The following is a 20,774-nucleotide window of genomic DNA, read 5'->3' on the forward strand; positions in this document are numbered from 1 at the left end:
CTTGAAGATGAAGTCTCCAAGCATGGCACAGAATGGAGCTGGAAGATCCATCCACCAGACTCACCTCACAGAAACGGAGCTGTTGAGGCTGCTGTCCGGATGATAAAACGAGCTTTGCACAATCTGGGGGGTGATGGAGTCTTCACATGGGGTGAATTTCAAACTTTCCTTTATATGGCTTCCAACCTTGCAAATGAACAACCTATTGATGCCAGGACTCAGAGCCGGGAGGACTGTGTGGAATACATCAGCCCAAATTCGCTTCTGCTCGGAAGAACTGGACCCAGGGGAGATCCAGGGGACCTTTGATTTCAAAGGCTATCCTTACAGAAGATTGAGAATCATTCAAACAGAAGTTGACCGATTCTGGAGGAAATGGAGCCAGTTAGCCGGACCAAATCTGTTTGTCCGGACCAAGTGGCACACCGTTCACAGGAATGTGGCAGTTGGAGATGTCGTCTGGTTGGCTGACCAGAATGCCTTGAGAGGTCAGTTCAGGCTTGCCAGGGTCATTGACGTCAACACTGACAGGAAGGGAATTGTGAGGGATGTATATCTCCGATCCTTCCCCAGCTACCCAGTCGCAACTGTGAAACTGACTAAAAAGATGAAAAAACACTCAACCAAGATACCTGCAACAGTTCTTCACAGGGATGTCAGACGGATAGTTGTCCTACTTCCAGTTGAAGAGCAGCAGTAGCAACAGGACCAAAAATGGAGTAACTAAATCCGACACGTCACAGTTCTGGTGTGACCTCCTTGGGTTGAAGAACCAGGAGGTCAAGTGGGAGGTGTTGTGTCAATTTATGGTTACTTTGCTTTAGTTGTACTGAGCAATCCAAGCCTTGATTCACCCAGGGCTCTCAGGGCACTCCCAAACTGCAGGGGGCAATCATGCAACTACAGGGGGCAATCATGCAACAAAAGTTGGTGGAACCAACTTTTGGGGAAGTAGCTTTGGGACTATATTTGCCTGCGCACCCACAGAGAGAGCATGGCATTGAAATGTTTGTAGAGAGTTCGGTTGGTTCTCTCATTTATTCCTGGAAAAGGACACTATGATTACAGCTCCTGATCACTCAAAGACGCAACTGGTAGGACAATTTATGATTGACTGTGTTTGAATATATTGAGTTTTAAATGTTCAGGTTCTGCTTGGATTGTAATTTGCAATTTAAAATAAGTAATGGGGATTTGTTATGTGAATGTTGAACTTTACAGAAGTAACATGTGCATGAGTTTAATTACGGGATTGGTATTTTCTTGTTAAAATCCTAGGTTAGACTTAAGGATCGTGTTTAGTTTGGTTTGAAGATTCAATAGCATTTATTTATTACTTCTGTGAGAAAGTGGTATTGTGATTTATGTGTGACTGATTCATGACTTATCTGTAACTAATTCATGTTTTGGTTTGTGCATTTGAAAGGTTATCAACCTATACCTACTGCCCCACACTGATCTATCAAGTCACATTCAAGAAACTATACCATATTATTCCATCACTGGTCTATCAAACCATCTCAAAGAAAATAAAGAATCAAGAAGTGAAAAGATTGAGTTGTCCTTTGCGTTCTTCAGAGAGAAAAGCAGTTTTCAAGTTTGGGCTGAGCTGTAATCAATTAAAAACACACAGAACTTGACACTGCCACTGAGGTATTTAAAAGCCACTACTTAAGAATATATGGTAATGCATTACATAGTGCTTAACCATCACATCACTATTCCCAAACCTTACCACAACTTTAAAACATTTTAGCTGTATTTCTAAAACCAAACCATCAAACAGACTTTTTATTAGGTAAGAAGTGGCCAAAATGTCAGCACGTTCCAGGTTCAAATTGGTCTCCAAATTGGTGTGCAAGTACAAGAGCACTCCCACACAATAACAGGATTCAGCCAAAGGGTTTTTGAAAGACAAATGTTTAAGCTGTAGATGGACTTTTTTCCCCTAACCCTTAAATTATGCATATTGAACAGTACTATTCCTTATTCACAGTATGTTCTTGCAAATTCCTATCCACAAAAACCCTTGTGCTCTTCATAGATGCTGTATCAATCAAACAATCACAACTCTTCTTTTTCCTAAAAACATTTTTTGTACATCTGGCAGGTGTTCTGTGTTGCAAACACACAAATACCTGCTGGGTGAGGTCGTAGTACACCTCGGTGGACATGGCGATTCTCTGGTGATCTGCTACAACGTTGTTTTGGAGTGAGCGCATGTTTTGCGTGGTGCTGCTCGTGTTGGATTTGATTGCGCTCAGAACTCGGCTGTAGTTCTGCCAGTCGGTGGTCAACTTCTGGAGGACCAGAGTCTCCTCATCTGCTTTTCTCTGCAGGGCATCTATCCACATTGTACTTGAGAGCAGAGAAAAACACAGAAGACGTGTGAGGTGAAGTAGATAAAACATCAGGCTGTGGTCACATTGTTTTGTTTTTGCTGTTCATTTATACAAACAATCTGGAAGAAGCCAAAAACTGTATGATCAGTAGATATTTTATTAAACCACTACTTCAACTATCTATCTAAATAATTAACCCACATGCATTTAAACAAAATAAAATAAGTCTTCCTTGTTTATAAATTATTTACACATTGCAAAACATATTTCCACCCCATTGAAATTTATGGTAGTATTTCAAAACAATTCAAAAAAAGGTAAATGATAAACACCATCGGTCATATACAACAGGTTTAAATCAGCATTATGCGTGCTGCAACCAAGTCACAACTGTGCTCTTTTCAAATGGGAAATCCCAGTTATTCTTACTGTAAGTTGCCTTCATGAATAATAAATTGCTTATGAGGATTGTCGAAAAAATTGCAGTTGTGGCTATGTGTCTGGCTTCATGCCTACTTCCAGCCGCTGATTAAGTTCCCACAAGGCCAGTCCACTAAAAGTTCATCCCCACATCTACATCTACAACAAGGCTTGATTGTAATCTAGCATTGCGAGGATGAAATCATATGAAAACTGGAGCGATGTTAATTTTATTAACAAAAAATGTAATGAAATTTATTCAACTTCGACAACCATTTTTTCCATGATGAAGACAAGACGTTGACAAGAGCAAACTGACTTCATTAAATCATAACTGTGTAACTTTAGTCCTGCTAGTGTTAAAGCTGATGAGAGTTGTTCTGGGTCCACTTCAGAGCCCTGACAGATTTCTACCTGGAGCCGAATTACCTCCGAGGTCGTCTCCTCTCCAAAACAAACAGACCCGGTCATTAAAACATTAAAAACATGTAGCAACGTTGGCGTTAGCTCTGTAAACAGCTGATCCAGGTCCGCCAGAGAAGGCAACGTAACTTTTCCTTTTTATTTACCAACAGAGCCGTGCTGTTGTTTCACATCTCGTGACTGGTGAACAACCTGCTTTGTTTGAGAGCGATGTGCTCATGTGTGTTTCTCTGTCTGCAGAATCCGGACCTGATGTGGCCCATTCTGCATCCAGACCTGCCAAACTGCTGCGTTTATATGTGTTTATTTCTCTGTTCCTCTCTCTGTGCAGGAGTTCTTTAAGAACTTGGTGGCTTGATCCAGATTATTTTTAAATTGGTTGAATTTTAATAAGAGTGTGTTTATTCATATAGTGTAAAATTATTACTTCAATATATTTACTGCAAATCTGATATTAATATTTTACTCATGGATAGGGACGTTGGGCTGCTGTATGATTGAGCACTTCAGTGATAATGATTATATACATAAGCCTCATGTGGCTGGTCTGGTTGTATACTACTCGGGAAAGAAAATAGAAGGATTTAGCCAGAGTAGTGGTGATTACATATTGACAACATATTTCTGTGGTTTTTACATGGTTTGAATTTGGTTGTGGGCCCAGGGGGGTTTATATAATGATGATATACAGTAATCAAGAGGTGAATTTGTTCATTATTCTTTGTCAAATAAAGCAAGCCAGGCAGCCTTTCCGGCGCTGTTTTTTAATCGCCCACTAGAGGGCTGCAGCGCCGCAATAACTAGCGTGGTTCAAATGAACGAAATGAACGAAATGACTCAAAAAAAGATTAGTTCATTTTAATGAACGAGATTTGAATGAACGAGTCTGTCAAAAGACTCGAACTTGCCATCACTATCGCGGACTCGACTCGAATGCACAGATTTGATTGGCTGAGCAGCGTCACATGAGATGATTAGAGCACATGCGATTGGTCTGTGAGTTTCCTGGGCCGCTAAACCAGTACAGTAAATGCTAGAAAAGCTGCGCGGGTTAAAATAGAAACGCTCCGTCACGAGGTAGTAAGTCTCAATAATAAATCAGCTGTAGGTCGGTGGTCTGGAGAGGATCCGGACCGCGGTCCGCCTATTAGTGACCTCTGATGTATGTCATCATTGCTGCTACACACATTTGATGATCAGTGCCCGTATTTATCAAGCTTCTCAGAATTACTCATAAGAACACTGCCAAGAATTGACTTAAGAGTAAAAAAATTCGTATTAAGCATCTCAGTCCTAATTTAAGTGAAGTGTAGGACTAAATCTTCAAGTGTCAGTCTTAGTGCTGATTCACGACACATTGCTGTGCCGCAAACGGGATTTTGGATGTAGGCACTGAAAATCATCAGATAAATTCACATAGAATGGTGAAATTCTTGAGAGAAATTTATATTCAACACACATTTGATAATAACGAATTTTCAAGAACATATGTGATATGATATACACATGAAATACACATGAAATGAAAGATTAAAAAAAGTTTATCCTTGTATGAGTGCCAATAATTGTGCCTGTGAAGCTGGCTACGAGGGGTGTTGTTGGGAAGTCAATGAAACGAGTGACAATGAGTGAAGCTTTAAGTGCCATAATTGCTTCCATGACAATTCTGCTTATAGAAGGTTGCGATGTCCTCAAATCATCCGCATTGCATTACTACATTTGTCCTGTGGCAAATAAACAAAGTGTCATCTCTGACATGGATGATCCCTGCTCTGTCCAAACTATGGTGTATAATTAATGGCGTGTCATAATTCAGAAATATTATCCTTCTCCTGAAAGATTTGCGCATGTCTCTGTCTCAACAATGCCATCACAAGCCCCTACTGGCAGCTCCTAACCACTTGAGAGACCCCTCAAGCTGTCTTAAATAACTGGGAGAGTAAGAGTGATTCTAAGCTTTAAGAAATTTGACTAACTTACTTTTATACTTAAGTTTGAAAGTAGGAGTCAATTTCATGAATTTTTAGCACTTAAGACTAAAATGGCACTTTGAGAAGCTTGATAAGAGGTCTTGTCAATTTTGAATGGCTCCAGGACAAATAAATGTAATTGTGTGTCTGTTTGCAACATCTTCTGGTTATTTTTGTTTCAAATGTTTGTAAAAGATACTGTAAAAACTGGGACTATAACACAATCTAGAACTATGCTACCACTAAGGCCTAAAAATGACCAAATTAAATCACTGACTGTCTTTAGAACAGGTGTGATTTGTGATTAAACATTTACTAAAAATTAAAAGCATGAATTTGACTAAATATGATTATAACCAAAATGTTTTTCTGATCTCAGGATTGAGATTAAATCTAAAATATTTTTAAAAAATGTTGTGATAAAGGTTTTGGAAATTCTATACATATCTATTCATGTGAGTGTCCACATTTGTAGTTTATTGTACTTTTCCAAAACTGCAAATGTACCTGCAAAGCTTGCTGTCACAATAAAGCAGAATTCATGCGTCACACACAGTCATTATGTGTATCTAAATATATAAAATACAAGTCAAACAGTTTTGGGCCATCTGTCTGTTCCCTGCATCTTTTCAATCACCTGAGTGCCACTGTCATGTTAACTTGCTGTGCTGTAGCTTTGATGTCATACTGATCCTCCGTCAACGTCTTCATTTTCTCCTCAGTTTCCTCAATCACGTCCTTCCAGCCCTCCACCCGATCCAGGTATCTTTCCAGCGACTGGTTGAGAAGTTTGATCGACATGAGGTGGTTTTGCATATCACGTGTCAACCGGTTGCTGGTGGCCTTTAGGGCGGACTGGGTCTGGGAGGCCTGGTCCAGGACCTGGAAGGGGTCAGAGATCAGAAATGAAAGGAGTCACAGGCTGTATCCAATTTTCTGTTGGGGGTTATAAAAAAACTCAAATGTGAGGATTTGCTGCTTCTCTGCTTTTAGATCTTCACAAATTAAACATCCTTGGGTTGGACTATAGTTTGATCAAAACAAACAACTTGAAGTCACTTTTGTCTCTTAAGCTGGTTTTGTGATTCACCATACGGTACCTGCTCCTGTCCCAGTATCATCTTCTGGATGTCTTCAAACTCTCTCTTCAGCCTGCTGATCTCCTCGCTGTACAGAGTCACATCCAGACAGCCTGAACAGTTAGAGGTAGAGCTCAGATCTGAGAAATGAAGTCAGAGAAAGAAAAGGTGGAGAGATGAGAGACAGTAAAAGAGAGACAGTGAGGCAGGATAGATAACAAGATGTCTGCATATGATCTATATCGAAGCTTCTGGTTACCACATGTCTGTTTTACAAGAGGACATTACATTCAATCATCTGTATTGCTTCACACTTCATGAATGACCTTAAAACCCCTGGTACTTATGCAGGGTCTATGTAGCTGACAAAACAATCACACCGCAAGGTCCATTTAGTAGCTGTTCAGGAGCTCAGCAGATGGGAAGATACTAAATGTCACTAAATGTAATTGAGTAAGTAAGTAACTATTCCAAAAAGTAGAAAAAACAGACATGGCATCCCTTCTTCTTAGGATACATTGACTCGCTGACTATTGATGCAGAAACTGCAAACTAACTGTGCTCCCACCCTTTTTTTTGGTTGGCTACTTTGTTTGTTTGAACAGTGTGGTGTGAGTGATTGGGAGCTGGGGTGGGTGGAAATACTATGTTGTAGGTGTGCTGGGTGAGTTAGACTTGGTATATTATTAACAGAAGTTCTTCGCTTTTGCTAATATCCTTCATCAATTTGTAATTCTGTTCAATTCTGTGCAAAAATTCAATAAAGAAATTCTGGATTAAAAAACAGGTTTTTATTATAGTTATTACTCAAAAACCTTGAATAACTTTTTGTGTGCTGTTGTTTCCACATTATGTTTAGGACTTTGAGGCCACAATTACTTAATATAAATTACCATTTCTATGTCATTCTAGCTACTTTACCCGCTATTCCTTGCTGAACCCTGGAGATCTTCTTGTGGTAGACGGACTCCTCCTCAGACAGGTTGTCAACCTTCCTAAACACTGGAGACACAGCAAAGTTGAGTAAGTTAAGGGAAAATGTTCAAGGGTTATAAAATTACATACTCATTTTCACAGTGAAGGAAAAAGTGTGAGTTAATGGTGAATTAGCTTTTATTCAGGGAGAGAAAATAACCATGGAGGATGGTTTTGAATGCTGAGGATGATTAACATCAGCAGTACGTTAACAGGACATTGGTGGTATTTAAAGGAGTAAAAACAGGAAGTTGTAATTTAAGGCCTAACAACAAAACACGGAAAGTTTTCATTAGTTAAGAAATGTAACCAAAACACTGATGAATGATGGTTTAGCCAGCTGGCCAGGTCCTGCTCTCCCAACATATTTCCCAAGAGAGCAACAATAATTTAGTGAGTGTGAGCTTTTGTGTGTAAGTGTACATTTGAGGGAATGTTTGTATAGTGTGAGTTTGCAGACTTTTTTCTGAGTGATGGGATTAATGCAGGTCTGGGCCATAGTGTGTTTGCATATATAAACGCTTCCACATGCGTTCTGCACATACCACTTGCTCTACTGTATTAGCTTTTGTGACCTTGATGTTGGACATGGCTCATGGCTTTTGCTAAATTCTGATGCTTAACCAATATTAAGACTTTAAATAAATAAATTTCATAAAACATCCTCACTGAGTGTTTGTAAGTCAACCACTACAGATTTCTACAGTTTGTAATGCTTTGGTTGTGACATCTTGGCAAAATGTATGTCTCTCCAAAAAAATCCCTTTTCATGTAGAAGAAAGCTAAAAAATGTTTTACTTCATTGCACATTTGTTACCTAACTTTTGCTGAAGAATTTATTTTTATAAAACAGATGTTCAGCAGGGAATCAAAGGTTATTTGTTTCTGTTTGTCTTTGTGCACATGCACAGTTGGGAGTTGAAGCCAAGTGCAATATCCCATCTGTTTATATTTGAGTTTTTGGCGCTTTGGTGTTGTACAGCTGTGCTGGAAATTGAAACAAACATAAACTAAATTCTGTTTCTGTTTCTGTGTATAAAGCATTTTAAAAAGAGTGTGGTGTGCATGTTTATATGTGTGTTGGCACACATTTTGGGTACAATTGTCTTTGGGTGCTCATTTGTCTTTGCCGATGCTCAAGATACTATGTAAAATGTTGAAATTTACAGAATTTCATATGTTTCACCTGAATGTTATTCTTCCTCCAGAATAGTATTCTTGCCCACAGGATGCTGTCATATTATTATAATAGTAAATGTGTACCTCATACCATCTATCAGTGGGTATCACCCTTGCCCAACAACCTCTAGCAATAAACAGACTTTAGAGCACCACTGTTAGTTTAGCTTATTGCTTTGAGCTCATTGCAATAACGGAAGACAACTCAGTTGAGTATATGTTGCAAAACAATAAAGGGAGATGGCCATTGCCGTTCGAATGGTAAAAATTTGTGCTGGGCAACAATTCAAATTTTTAATTGCATTTAACTGCATGATTTTCTGCAATAAATCGCGATTAATCACATTGTTATGTGCAAAATTTTGTTGTGTTTTGTATTACGCTCGCTCATGAGTTCCATCTCCCATTTAGTGCATTAACTCTTTTTCGACAAAGACAAAAACCACCTGAAGCGAGTATAAAAACATTTTTTTTGCGAAATTAAGTTTTTTTTTTTTATTTTGTCATTTCCATCAACCTTTTCTAATGCAATACTTCAAAATGCGCATTAAAAAAACGTTGATGGAAACACAGCTATTGGCACAATCCTCCCGGAAAAAAGGCAGAGTGACAGTGACTATAGACAGGCAGGGAGACGGCTTCACACAACAAGCTGGAATCTCAGGTAAACTAACACAGCAACGTTGCAGTAATAGTTTTATCAGCTGAAGGTTGAACTAATCCATGCTTGTTACATGATCGCGGTACATTTACTGCATTTAGCCGACATGCTACAGCATTAGCAATGTCAGCACAGCTAAGTTTATTGAATGATAATGAAAGTGAGCTGGACTGAATATTATAACAAGATTGTGTCACTCTTTATAACAGTTAGACCGCAGTAAGTAACTTTAGTGTTAGTGGATGGCTCTTTCTCTGTGTTGTTACCGTGAAGTTGCAGTGTTGTATATTATGTGGGTCACGTTAGTTACAGCGACTGAGAGGTGGAGAAGCTGTACACCTGAGTATTGGTAAAACCACAATAAATCTAAATTAAACGTTACGAAGCAAACAGCTGTGGATAGCTGGTTGCCTCTACCCTGTATCACTAAGTTAAAGGCTAGTAACGTAAACAAATCTCTCCACATTTGCTTTGTACAGTTATATCCTTTCTTGCAAGCAAAAATCAACACTTAGACATGATACCGTTGGTACACAGGATAGTTATATGGGTCGTGTTAGCTGGTGAAGTAATATGGAAAGAGATACAACTTTGCATCGGATAACGTTAGCAGCTCTCTTCTTTTCAGGTGTGACTGTTTTTACCTGACATCATTTGAATTTCGTTTGGTCTGGCGACCTTCATCACATAAACCTTTATTGATGTTTTTATCCTTACATGGAGTTTATGTTGGAGTCAGTGTTTTATGGTGTTAGTGGACTGCATGTTGTTAGCTGCCGTGTTGTCGCTGTAGTACGAGAGAGGCTCGGGAATGCACACAGGGCTGAATCCGACCCGGTGTCCTCACATTAAAAGCAGAATAGTGGCTGATGCAAGCAACAGAGAAAACAGGCGTGTGCTTCGTTTCTAAGTGAGTTAATTAGATTTCTTAATGAGTAATTTCATTTAAAACCTACATATAGCCCCTTTAATCAAATCAAATCAAATATTAAACCAAAGCTATTTGCCACTGCTAGGGCATTACATTTTATAGCTTGTTAAAACAAGTTAGAGTCCTGAGCCACGATCATAACAGCATAACAGGCACCTTCTGAGCAACAGGTTAACATATATGAATCCGTTTTCTTGTTTCTTTCTCAACAGGTATCAGCAGAAATATTTTTCTTTTATCAGGGAGCAGCATAAACAGTCTATGTTCGGTATAAGTGTCCCTATTAGAGTGGGGTGAAGTGTTGCCTCACGCATATGTCCGCTGCCGAAGTTGAATTGTCTTGAACTTTTTGTACATGATGCGCAGCACAAATCATTGGAAGAGAGACTGATCCTCGCTGTTTGTGAGTTTCCAGAATCTGTTACTGTTTACTAAATATCCATCAACAGGAAGGAATTTGCATGGCAGAGCATCCCCGCAAAACTAGATGAAGGCCTATCAGGTAAAGTTACGTAGCCTATAATTTTAACTTAAGCTAAATAGGCTACAGCTGTGTAGTGCACAGAAGCCGTTGTCATGGTTACTCTCCATAGAGTGCCAGAGCAAAGATGAACCCCGTGGGGCCAAGCTTCCCCAATACTAATCAGCGTTCAGTGTGTAACTATCCACTTCGCTATGGCATTTGATCACTTGTCTTGCTTTTGTTTATCTACTTCTCCCACACAATGCATCCAATGTAGTCTGCCGAAGTCTCCCTCCACTGCTTGTTTGGGTGGGTGATTTACAGGCTGATCAACATCCAAACCCTCCTGTGACCCATGGTTTGACTGTATGTGTATTCAGAGCCAGTGAATTAAAATAATTGTCGGTGCTAATTAATTAAAGCGATAATAACACGATAATAACACGATAATAACATGATAATAACGCGTTAACGTGCCCAGCCCTAGCAAAAATCCAATCACGCACTGTGGAGGGAAGAAAACCATCTTTCCCACAAATGTGAGTGCGTAGGTATGTAAGGAGTAGGTCTATAACACCAGACAACATGTTGACCCACGGAAACATACGTTGAACATTTGACCCAGTGAAAATCATTACTGAGAACATATAACCCTTCGAAAGTCTCCTTAATATGTCACATTAAAAAGATACTGAGCTTGGGAACATATACCTGGGAGCATAGAAACCTGGGAATACGTTCACATCAGTGGGTACAACACAGGATTAATAAACATATATTGTGCACAACAATAAAAGTAAAAAAAATTTATTAGAGTTAGCCCAACTATAATTTCCCAGAATTCTGTAGTAGCAACACATGAGCCTCTACATGTTTACAGCACATATGTAAGTTAATTAAATGCCTGCACACAGTTTAGAGCAAACAAAGAAAAGAACTTTATTATATTTCTGTGCGTGTACCTGAATGCAAGCTTGCATGTGTGTTGTGGGATTTAACATCACTCTAGTGAGCCTCACTCTCTCCCTCCTCTGAGATCGCCGAACGGTAGTAAAGGATGAAGATTTACAGCTTTTCAAACCCAATACAATGTGATGCTAATGTGAAAAGCATCTGTTGGTGCTGAGCAGCTGTCCCAAATTCATTTGATCTATGGGAGTTAAATGGATTGGTTTTTATTAAGACACAGTCACAGATAGAAAAGTAGAGTCTAGTATTTTCCCACGACAAGCCTACTTCTTACCCTTAATGAATAGTTTCAGCATTAATCGGTTGAATTACCTAACAAATGACCAGGCTGTTGAGAACAGCTGTTTCGACCGCTGACCGTGTCCAAGAGATCGGCATCTCTGTGGGGCAGTCAGGGAGATAATGTCTGTGGTATTTTTGGTGCTAACTTTGCATGATTCATTGATTGCAGCTTCATGGAAAATAAAACTAAATGATAGCTTCAGCTTCACAATAAACCACTGGGAGTGAAGATATTAAAAATCAAACTGAGCTCACCAAGTGATGCCAACACTGCCACAGTAATGATCAGGAATGCAACAAAGCCATAGAGGACTTTGACAGCCAGCTGGAGAGAGTGGCTTTGTTGGCACCTCATACAGCCACCTCTACTACGACCTGGAAGAATAAAGAATGAATATACACATTAATTAACTTGGGTGAGTTAATGTGACTAAATAAAAAACAACAAAGTAGGCCGTGTGTTCATACATTTGATTTGATTTTTCGAATATTTATTTCAGTTTTAGCTGTTTTGAGGTGAGTCTAACAAGTATGTAAATAATTTACTTAAGTAAAAGTAGCACTACACTAACAATAACAATACATTTACTTAAGTATCATAAGTACTCATAATAACAGTTGGTAGCTGTGTTGACATTTATGAAAATTGATGCTGATTAACTATTCATTTCAGCGCTCTGTATCAAATAATTGTTACTGATGGCAGCATTTTTATGTTGCATGGTTGAATTGAAAAATTGTAACTGCTGCAATAGTAGTTTGTTAGAAAAATCATACTACAGCTATTAAATAAATGTAGTTGAGATGTAGTTGAGTAAAAAGGTGATATACAGTAATCATGGCAGACAGACACATAAAAGGAATCACGCTCTGGAAGGCAAACTCAATACACTTTATACACAAGCCATGCATATACATGTGTGCGTGTGCGTGTGTGTGTGTGTGTGTGTGTGTGTGTGTGTGTGTGTGTTTCTTTCACCTCTAAATGACGGCATCTCTTCCTCTCCAGTGAAATCCTCTTCTGAAAAACAAGAAACATGAGAATGTAAACATGACTATTTGAAAACATGATGTTCTACTACTGACCAAATAACAAAGGAGTCATTGGGTATACAGACTTTAATATTTTTAGTGTTTATTGTCATGTTATTTTTATCACATAAAGTAGTTAAAATCAATTAATTAATTAATTTTAAAAAAGGGAACTTATGAACACTTAAGCAACAGTTAAATTAGAAGGTTGTTACCTTTTTTGATACCTCTTTCATATCTGCCCAGAGCTAGAGCTAGTAGGTGATTAGCTTAGCATAGCATAAATACTGCAAACAGGGGGGAAACAGCTAGCCTGGCTCTCCAAAGTTCAATGGATAAATTGTCTTCCTCTAAAACTGCATTTGCATATCTGTTTGTGTACAGATTAAACAAACAATATTACTACATGTCACACTTTAGAAGCGCTGCTGCATGGATTTAAGCTTCCAGTCTTAATGCTATGCTAAGCTAATCTCCTGGCTCTATCTCCATACTTATGACACAGACAGGAGAGGGATGTCAATTTTCTCATCTAATTCTCTGCAAGAAAGCAAATAAACGTCCCCAAATAAGTAAAACTACTCTTTTAAGATGGAATACCCTTAAAAGCATGCCTAAAGCTCATTATTTTCTCTGAAACCAATCAAGATGAATCTTACGAGATCAAGTAAGAGCAACAAACTAACAGAACCATATTTATCATGCAGCTGATGATCATGTATAATACACTAGTTGATATTAATTTTGCTTAGCTTAGTATAATAGAAAACGTTGATTGTTACCTTTGAAAAGCTGGTTCTCGTATCCGCCATAGTTGTCTGCCAAAAATAAAGAAAGAGAGACACAAAACAGACATTTTTTTTTAAAAATGGACTGAAAACAATTCTGCTGGAGCCCCTAACAAGTTTTATTACTCCTGTCATAAATCATACAAACCAGCTGCCTCAAAATCCCCCACAGCTTTCACCCTGAAGTATCTGTATTACACTGTGTGTTCAGTATGCGGCTGCCATCTCAGCACAATGAAGAGGGAGGTTTTTGTTTTGCTCTGATGTTTTATTTGAGCTGTTGCTCAGTCAGGAGAAAACAGACCCATGGTGGTGCAAAGTATGAGAACAGTTGTTGATTTTGTGTGCTGATTATGGTGGGAGAATTGTGTGTTATGTGTGTGCACATGTGTCAGAGGAGGTTGTCATCACACACTCTGGCTGGAAAGGATTGAAGAAAGAAGCATGACGTCCACACATAACCAGAGGGCCTAATAAAACACACAAGGCCAGTGTACTTTACCAGAATATTCAACATCATGTTTTCATAACTGTATGTAAGCAATTGAGTTCATACAACGTGTAATTAGCTGGACACCCCCCCCCCAAACTGTTACCCAACCCCACGCTTTAGGCACTGTGGGTGTGGCACTTGATGTTGAGGAAGGCTAAACACTCAGCGGAGCAGCAGGGGAGGCTCTTTCTGAAGGAAAACAGCTGGGAAACACATACATATACCCTCATACACCGGAATAAAGGGGTTTGGCAAGTTGCTGACCAGCTGAAGAGAGACAGTCTGCCATGGTGCCGTGTTGATTCTGCCAAAGGAGCTGGCCTTAAAGCAAAAAGTGTCAGACTGAGCTGTCAGATTGGAGAAACATTGCTGTGTAATGTAATCTACGCAGTTGCACATCCACCTGAAAATGTGCACAGCTTAATGACTTTGCAATTATGTTTCTGATTGTGGAGATGTGTAAAATGTGCTGACTGAGTCTAGACAGATGTAATTTAAAGGAATATTCCACCAAAAATATGTTGTGAGTATCAAATACTCAGCACCTGTAAGCTTTAACGCAGCTCTGCAAGGTTTCATGGTTTCTCCTTGTTGAACGCAAATGAGGCATAGTGTAAGCTACGGCAGCAGACTGAAGTCATGCTTGGCTACCAGCTGACTAGTAACATCCAATAAGGGTCATAGGTAAACACAGAGGCCTTTATAATCTCCTGCCTCCAACCTCCTCCTCCTTATGTTCTCATCTATTTTCAGCAAGTGCCCCAAAGCAACATCTGTTTATGTTGAAATGACATATCCCTCATGCGGCCGTAGTAATTATGATGGGAGGAAAGGGGGAAGTTAGATAACGTTATTATAGAGCGACAACAACAAACAACAAACATCTGGCTTTAACACAGGAGACCACTGTTTGTTTGCCGTTTCCAGCCGTGATTCAATGTTTATGTTTATTAGTGTGTTGTTCTAGAGGGCAGGGAGGAACAATGTACTGTGTTGTCAAATATGGAGGACTTCTATTCGTTAATCTTTAGGTACGGTCACCTTTGCAGATATTTAGCTTTTATGTATCTGTTTATTAAGGACGGGTTGGTTATCCCAGCAGAATAAGCTCCCTCAAAATTCCTTCGTTTAAGTTCCTTGATGCATCTCTAACTGAACTAACTAACACAGGCAAAACAGTAAACTGCTAACCATACTAGTGACGAATGAAAGTTATAAAGTTATAAAGTAAAATGGTGTTAAATACATTCTATTTTGGTGAAAAATTTTGAGCTAGAAATTTGAACATATTAAACATACAATGGTTTGAAATTCATTGTAGTTGTTCTGAATCCAAGCTGAATAAATCTGCCTTCATAAGGACTGAACACAGACTTTTTAGAGACACCTTGAATGAGAAGTTGCAACACTCAATTATAAGGGATGCAAAAGGCAAATGAGCAGATGCTTTAAGTGTGACTTTTTTTGTCTGTCACTCTTACTTTGCAACTTTAAGTGTGGTATATTTTTGTGCAAGTGAAAAATTGGAATAGCTATCTATATGCATGGATTTGCTGATTTACACTTCACTTTGAGTTGTTGTTTTATTTTTCTCTTTAAGTCCATTTCTCAAGCCAATACAAAATGCTGCAAACTTTTCTGAAACCAAAGCGTCTGCTGTGGATCAATCACTGTGGTTAACTATAAAATCAGCTCAGCACGAAGAAAAGCCTGGCGAGAGAGGAGAGGACAAGAGAAAAAAGGCGTGGGAGAGAATGAAACCAGCACCACACTGTCTGATGAAAATGGATTCAAAAACATAACTTTGTTATTGCTAACGTATCATTCCTCGTGTAATCAGCACTGCTACAGCAGACCGCTCCTGTACAAACATCTGACTTAAAACGACATATTCATAATGAAATCAAATGGAGAACAGTTTACCTTCATTTTTTGTCTATGAGAAGCAAATGTCAGCCTGCATGTAGCATTATGGCATAGCTGGTGATACAAACAGGGTCAGCACTGGGATTTTAAAGTTAGACTTTCCACAAATGAACTTTATGTTTAACTTTGGCATAAACCAAATTGCACTTTGCAAATGCCACTCTGAGATGGATGTTTATGTCAGACAGTGGTGAATCAGCTGAGGTCAGGTCTGGGTGGATGAGTCTGACATAATGATGGAGGGAGTAGAGATGAAAACAGGAGGAGAGGTGAAGGCAGCAATGTTCAAAGAACTAAAAGACAGGATTAAAGAAAGGACATTAATGGTAGAAAGTGAGAAAGACAAAGAATGGCATTTCCATACTTAATCGTTGCTCTGCAGTTGCCAAAACATCTCATGGTAGTTAACAAGGGCAAGGGGAAGGCTGCCCTGCACAAACTCTTCCAGGGGTAGACTGATGTCTCAGTTTGCTGAATGTGAAACCGGTGTTTGCCTTTCATTAGAAACTATTAAACGTATGTGGAGCCACGTATTTCATTTGTGATGCAAGAGACACACATTATTATGTCTCACTGTTATTGGTACCTTCAGATGAGGCCGTGCTAACCATGATAATAAAAGATCACATAAAAAATGGCCTGCAGCTGTAGTGTTAACAATTAATCAAATAGCAGACATTTATTTTGTTAACATCTTAACTTGTGTTGTGTGTTTCTAAAGCATATGATGGTTACTAAATGCTTCATATGATCTGCTACCTCTATGGCAAAGGTTTAGGCACAATTTGGTTATGGTTAGGGAACAATTGTGGTCAGGTTTAAAAGAAGCAAACGTTGATTTTTGGTAGGAGTTCATCACCTTTGAAAAAGTAAAAATACGCATCTACATTAAAATGTGGAGCACACTAAATCTTTAAGCCTTTTTTTCAAAGTTATCAATGAAAATGTAAACTCACGACTTAAATTTGAAGTCTTAGAAGAAAGAGTAGTACAAGCAGTGAGAGTATGGTAAGGGTACCATCATCACATATTGTCATTATTCTGGGTTTCAGTGGAGAGTTTTCATCTCCCATACTGGTCTAAATCCTGTTTTCAGAGACTTTCCCACCCTGACTAAAATACATTTTTAGGGGGGAAACTGAATTCTTGTCATTTTTTGGACTTCTGCCACATTAAAATGGTCAGATTCAAATGTTTTAATGTCAGCACATTATTTGCTATTGGAAGGTTAAATTCCAAAATATCACAAATCAGTATCCACCCTCAAATATCTGCCGGCTCCTCGGTTATGTTTCCCCTCCTTCACATCTCTCCCTCTTTTTCTCTCTCCTCATGTTTTCCCTGCTCTCTGTGGAAAAACCCCTCATGTCTGCATCGTTAGTTAGTGAGGAAGTCGACCTGTCCAACACACACAGAGCAGAACTGAGCTGATCTGACAGCAACACAACACAGCTCTGCCAGGTCACACCTATACAGTCCGGCAAAACACCGTAAAACTGCTAAAACTCTATTTTGTTCAGTCTAAATCGGTGGACAGTGTTTCTTTGTTATATCAGCACTTCGATTTTATTATGCTTCAAAGTTTCAAGTAAGTCGTACTTCATCAACAAACATAGTGCATCTGCATAAACCCTTCATTCTTTCCTGTAACTGAGTGGCAGCACACACCACAATCGCAACAAGATTGTAGTCCAATTAGTTTGGATTTCCATGTTCCTTCTATTTCTAAACAAACAGCATTTGAGGAGAAAAGTCACCTTCAAGGTTTGAAATAACTGCTGCTAGGTGTGACAAAGCTAAATCTCAAATCCAACCGCAACATCCATCCACAAGGAGGTGGATCTCAGACTTTATTTTAATGTTTACTGAGAACCGATCGCCGTGCTGTTCACACTGCACAACTTGCCATCTTGTGACGGGAGTCTTGAAGTCATGGCGTTCACACTGCATGACTGTTAGGTGACAGGGGGTCACACACTACACGAGCTGACAGCGGCTCTGTCACCCGACGCTGGTAAGTATTTTGCTGAGAAAAAGTAGCTGCCTGCTCTGCCAGCTGCCTTTTCTCATTGGCTGGATATGGATATCGAGTCGGCTGACTGTTCCAGATATTAGGCATACTAGATATCTGGCTGGCATCTGCAATGTGTCAGCAATGCGTCAGGGAGCCGTTTTGATGCTCGTTGATTAGGATTCGTGGATTTACCCTTGATCACAGCTGAAGGTTACCGAGCTGTCCGACCGGTAAATCAGGCTTAAAATTGTGCTAGGCTTTTTATTTTATACTGTACTTGCTGAAATAATTGATGCTGTTATTCTTCCTGATAGTCTCATTGTTAGGGGTCACTAGCCAAATTGGTTGGAAACTACTGGGATGCACTACTTACAAACAAGAGGTAGGTGACACTACAACACTACTACACACCCATCCACCTCCCTGACATCCATGCTCTTGGTTTACATCCTGTTACATATAGTCACTACTTCCTGCACTGGCACTGAATGTTGGCACCAGACGTAAAGTTTGAGTTATGGATTCATCAAATATGGATGTAATTCCTTGGGACACCTGGCTGGTAATGTCATGACTGGTTGTCAAAATCATTAAATAAATGTTACCAATGTTAAATTGGACTGATCCTACTTTTGTTTCAGTGTCAGTGATATAACAAATGTTCTTACAATGTTCAACAGATTTCCCTGATTAGATAAGTAAACAACCCTGAAGGTACAAGGCAAACTCAATTTGAACCGAAGTCTGCTCCATTTTAGATGAAACAGAACAGACTATAAAACTAACCATTACAAAATGGACACTAAAATGCAATTTTTTGTAACAATATTATTTATATATATTAATGTATTTCAAATTAAATATGGACTATTTTAAGTGTAGTGTTCCGCAAGATAGACCAAAGAAGACACTTTTTTTGTTGGTGTTGTTTATCCAGACTGTCAGGCAGACTAAGGATGGAAAAATTTGGTTGTAGTTTGAATACACACTGAGAGCTCAGAAAATGTGCACTTGCACTGTGACAAGGAGTAAATATAATGAAAGCATGTGTATTTGCAGGAGAGGCTTGAAAAGTCCAATGAACTAAACATTTCCAAAGGTTTTTCCACAGGATGTCGTACTGAACAGTGGATAATTCAATATGACAAGGTCAAGAAAATTACTGTATGTCCATAACCTGCCAAGAAAACCTTTTGTGACAAATTGTATCACATGGCTATTAAGGGCTATTTTGACACCTGGTCCCTCGGTTTTGTAGCAGCTCACCACTCTGCTGTAGTCAAGGTTACTGGACTGAATATAATGCTGCTACTAGCCACAGAAATACAATACTATTTAATGTTGTTGAACATGTTGCTACACTACATGAGCATAAGTATGTGGACATCCTAACATCACACCCATATGTGATTGTTGATCTCATTCTAAAACCATTGGCATTAATCTGCTGCTTTAACAGCCTCCACTCTTCTGGTTTCAGGCTTTACACCAGATTTTGGTCCAATTTAGCCACAAGAGAATTAGTGAGGTCCAAAACGGATGTTGGATAATAGGCCTGGGTCATAGTCGTGGGTTCCAATTCATCCCAAAGTCTGTGCAGACTAGTCAACAAACATTTCTTGGACCTACCTTTGTGCACGAGGGCGCTGTCATGTTAAAACCCAAACTGTTTCCACAAAACTGGAAGCACTCTATTGTTAAAAATGTAATTGATTTTTTTAACAAAAAGATTTTAGAATAATAAGCCACAAAATACATTCCTAGACCAAAAGTACACAAAAATATGTTGAAAAGAAAGGTGTGTCTGCATACTCTTGGCCATATAGTATTACTCTGAATACTAACATTTTCCTTGTGTCAACAACTTAATTAACTGTAATTAACTGGTAATGCATTTAGGGATACATCGGGCATCATATAAAAATCTCACTAACAGTAGAAGTAAAAAAAAAAAAGAGGCATTGTTATGCCCATTCAACATGTGGATGACTTCAGCATCAACATTTCTATCAGTCCAGTGTTAGTTGACATTGAATAACAACGCCTTAATCTGAATCACGTTTAATGTGATACGATATGAACAAAATTAAAACATAACTAAAATAAACTGGCACATTTCTGAACCGTAACCTCTGCAGTTCAGTAGTTTTTAGAAAATTGTTCTCAATCCGTATCAGGATATCTCTGAAGGTCTTTGTCCAGTATTAAACACCTTTCATATTAGTCATTGATTGCTTTGCTTTAGAATGACTTTATGTCTATGATGCTCTGATGACATGTTGTTGAGAGCTGTATTATTCATATTTTTATTAAATATTTATTAATATTTATTAAATTGTTTTGGCTCCTCTTATACATCTACTTCCACTGCTGAATATGTTGAAATTCTACTTTTACAGTCACATTTTTGGGAATGAAACCTAAACAGAGTGGCAATTTCGCGTTTGTGCACATAAAGAGAGTGAATTCAACTTGGAACCCTCGTATGGACTATGAAAATGTTCTTGCATGGGGGCCAACGTCTCCACAGACGATAATCAGATGGTGTACAGTGGCAAGCCACCACACCTATGAAAATATTAAGGTAAGCAGCAAGTTAAAAGAGCGCACACAGAACATGAGGCAGACATGTTACAGGCTAGTTTACAGAGCTTTTCTAAACATTAACATTATAAACAGAAGGATTTATTCAGAATTACCCACATTGTTATCGTCAAGTGAAAGTAGGGCTTGAAGATGCACTTAATGAAGCTCAAGAAAACATAAAATGTTTAAATATCAGGATGTTGCTCTTCACCCACATGGAGTCACTCAGCCCTCCTCTCCA

At 38.9% G+C, this 20,774-nt stretch overlaps 1 protein-coding gene and 1 long non-coding RNA gene across 2 annotated transcripts in view; one reads left to right on the forward strand and one right to left on the reverse strand.

The window, feature by feature from the left end:
* Nucleotides 1-20,774, reverse strand: part of LOC119908952 (scavenger receptor class A member 3-like) — a 36,092-nt gene that overhangs the window by 11,088 nt on the left and 4,230 nt on the right. The window contains exons 2-8 of the mRNA XM_038726922.1: nucleotides 13,509-13,544; nucleotides 12,674-12,715; nucleotides 11,950-12,069; nucleotides 7,156-7,236; nucleotides 6,256-6,374; nucleotides 5,793-6,037; nucleotides 2,139-2,358 (exon numbers count right to left, since the gene is read on the reverse strand). Of these exons, the coding sequence (XP_038582850.1) occupies nucleotides 2,139-2,358; nucleotides 5,793-6,037; nucleotides 6,256-6,374; nucleotides 7,156-7,236; nucleotides 11,950-12,069; nucleotides 12,674-12,715; nucleotides 13,509-13,544 (863 nt within the window). The remainder of the gene's footprint in view (nucleotides 1-2,138; nucleotides 2,359-5,792; nucleotides 6,038-6,255; nucleotides 6,375-7,155; nucleotides 7,237-11,949; nucleotides 12,070-12,673; nucleotides 12,716-13,508; nucleotides 13,545-20,774) is intronic.
* On the forward strand, nucleotides 631-1,553 carry LOC119908954. The gene is made up of 2 exons (XR_005445358.1): nucleotides 631-1,094; nucleotides 1,427-1,553. It is a non-coding gene; the product is annotated as an uncharacterized LOC119908954 (long non-coding RNA).

The sequence above is a fragment of the Micropterus salmoides genome, unplaced genomic scaffold (genome assembly GCF_014851395.1).
Source record: "Micropterus salmoides isolate LMB-PRFRI ecotype aquatic unplaced genomic scaffold, ASM1485139v1 Ms_hic_scaffold_18, whole genome shotgun sequence".
Taxonomy (NCBI): Eukaryota; Metazoa; Chordata; class Actinopteri; order Centrarchiformes; family Centrarchidae; genus Micropterus; species Micropterus salmoides.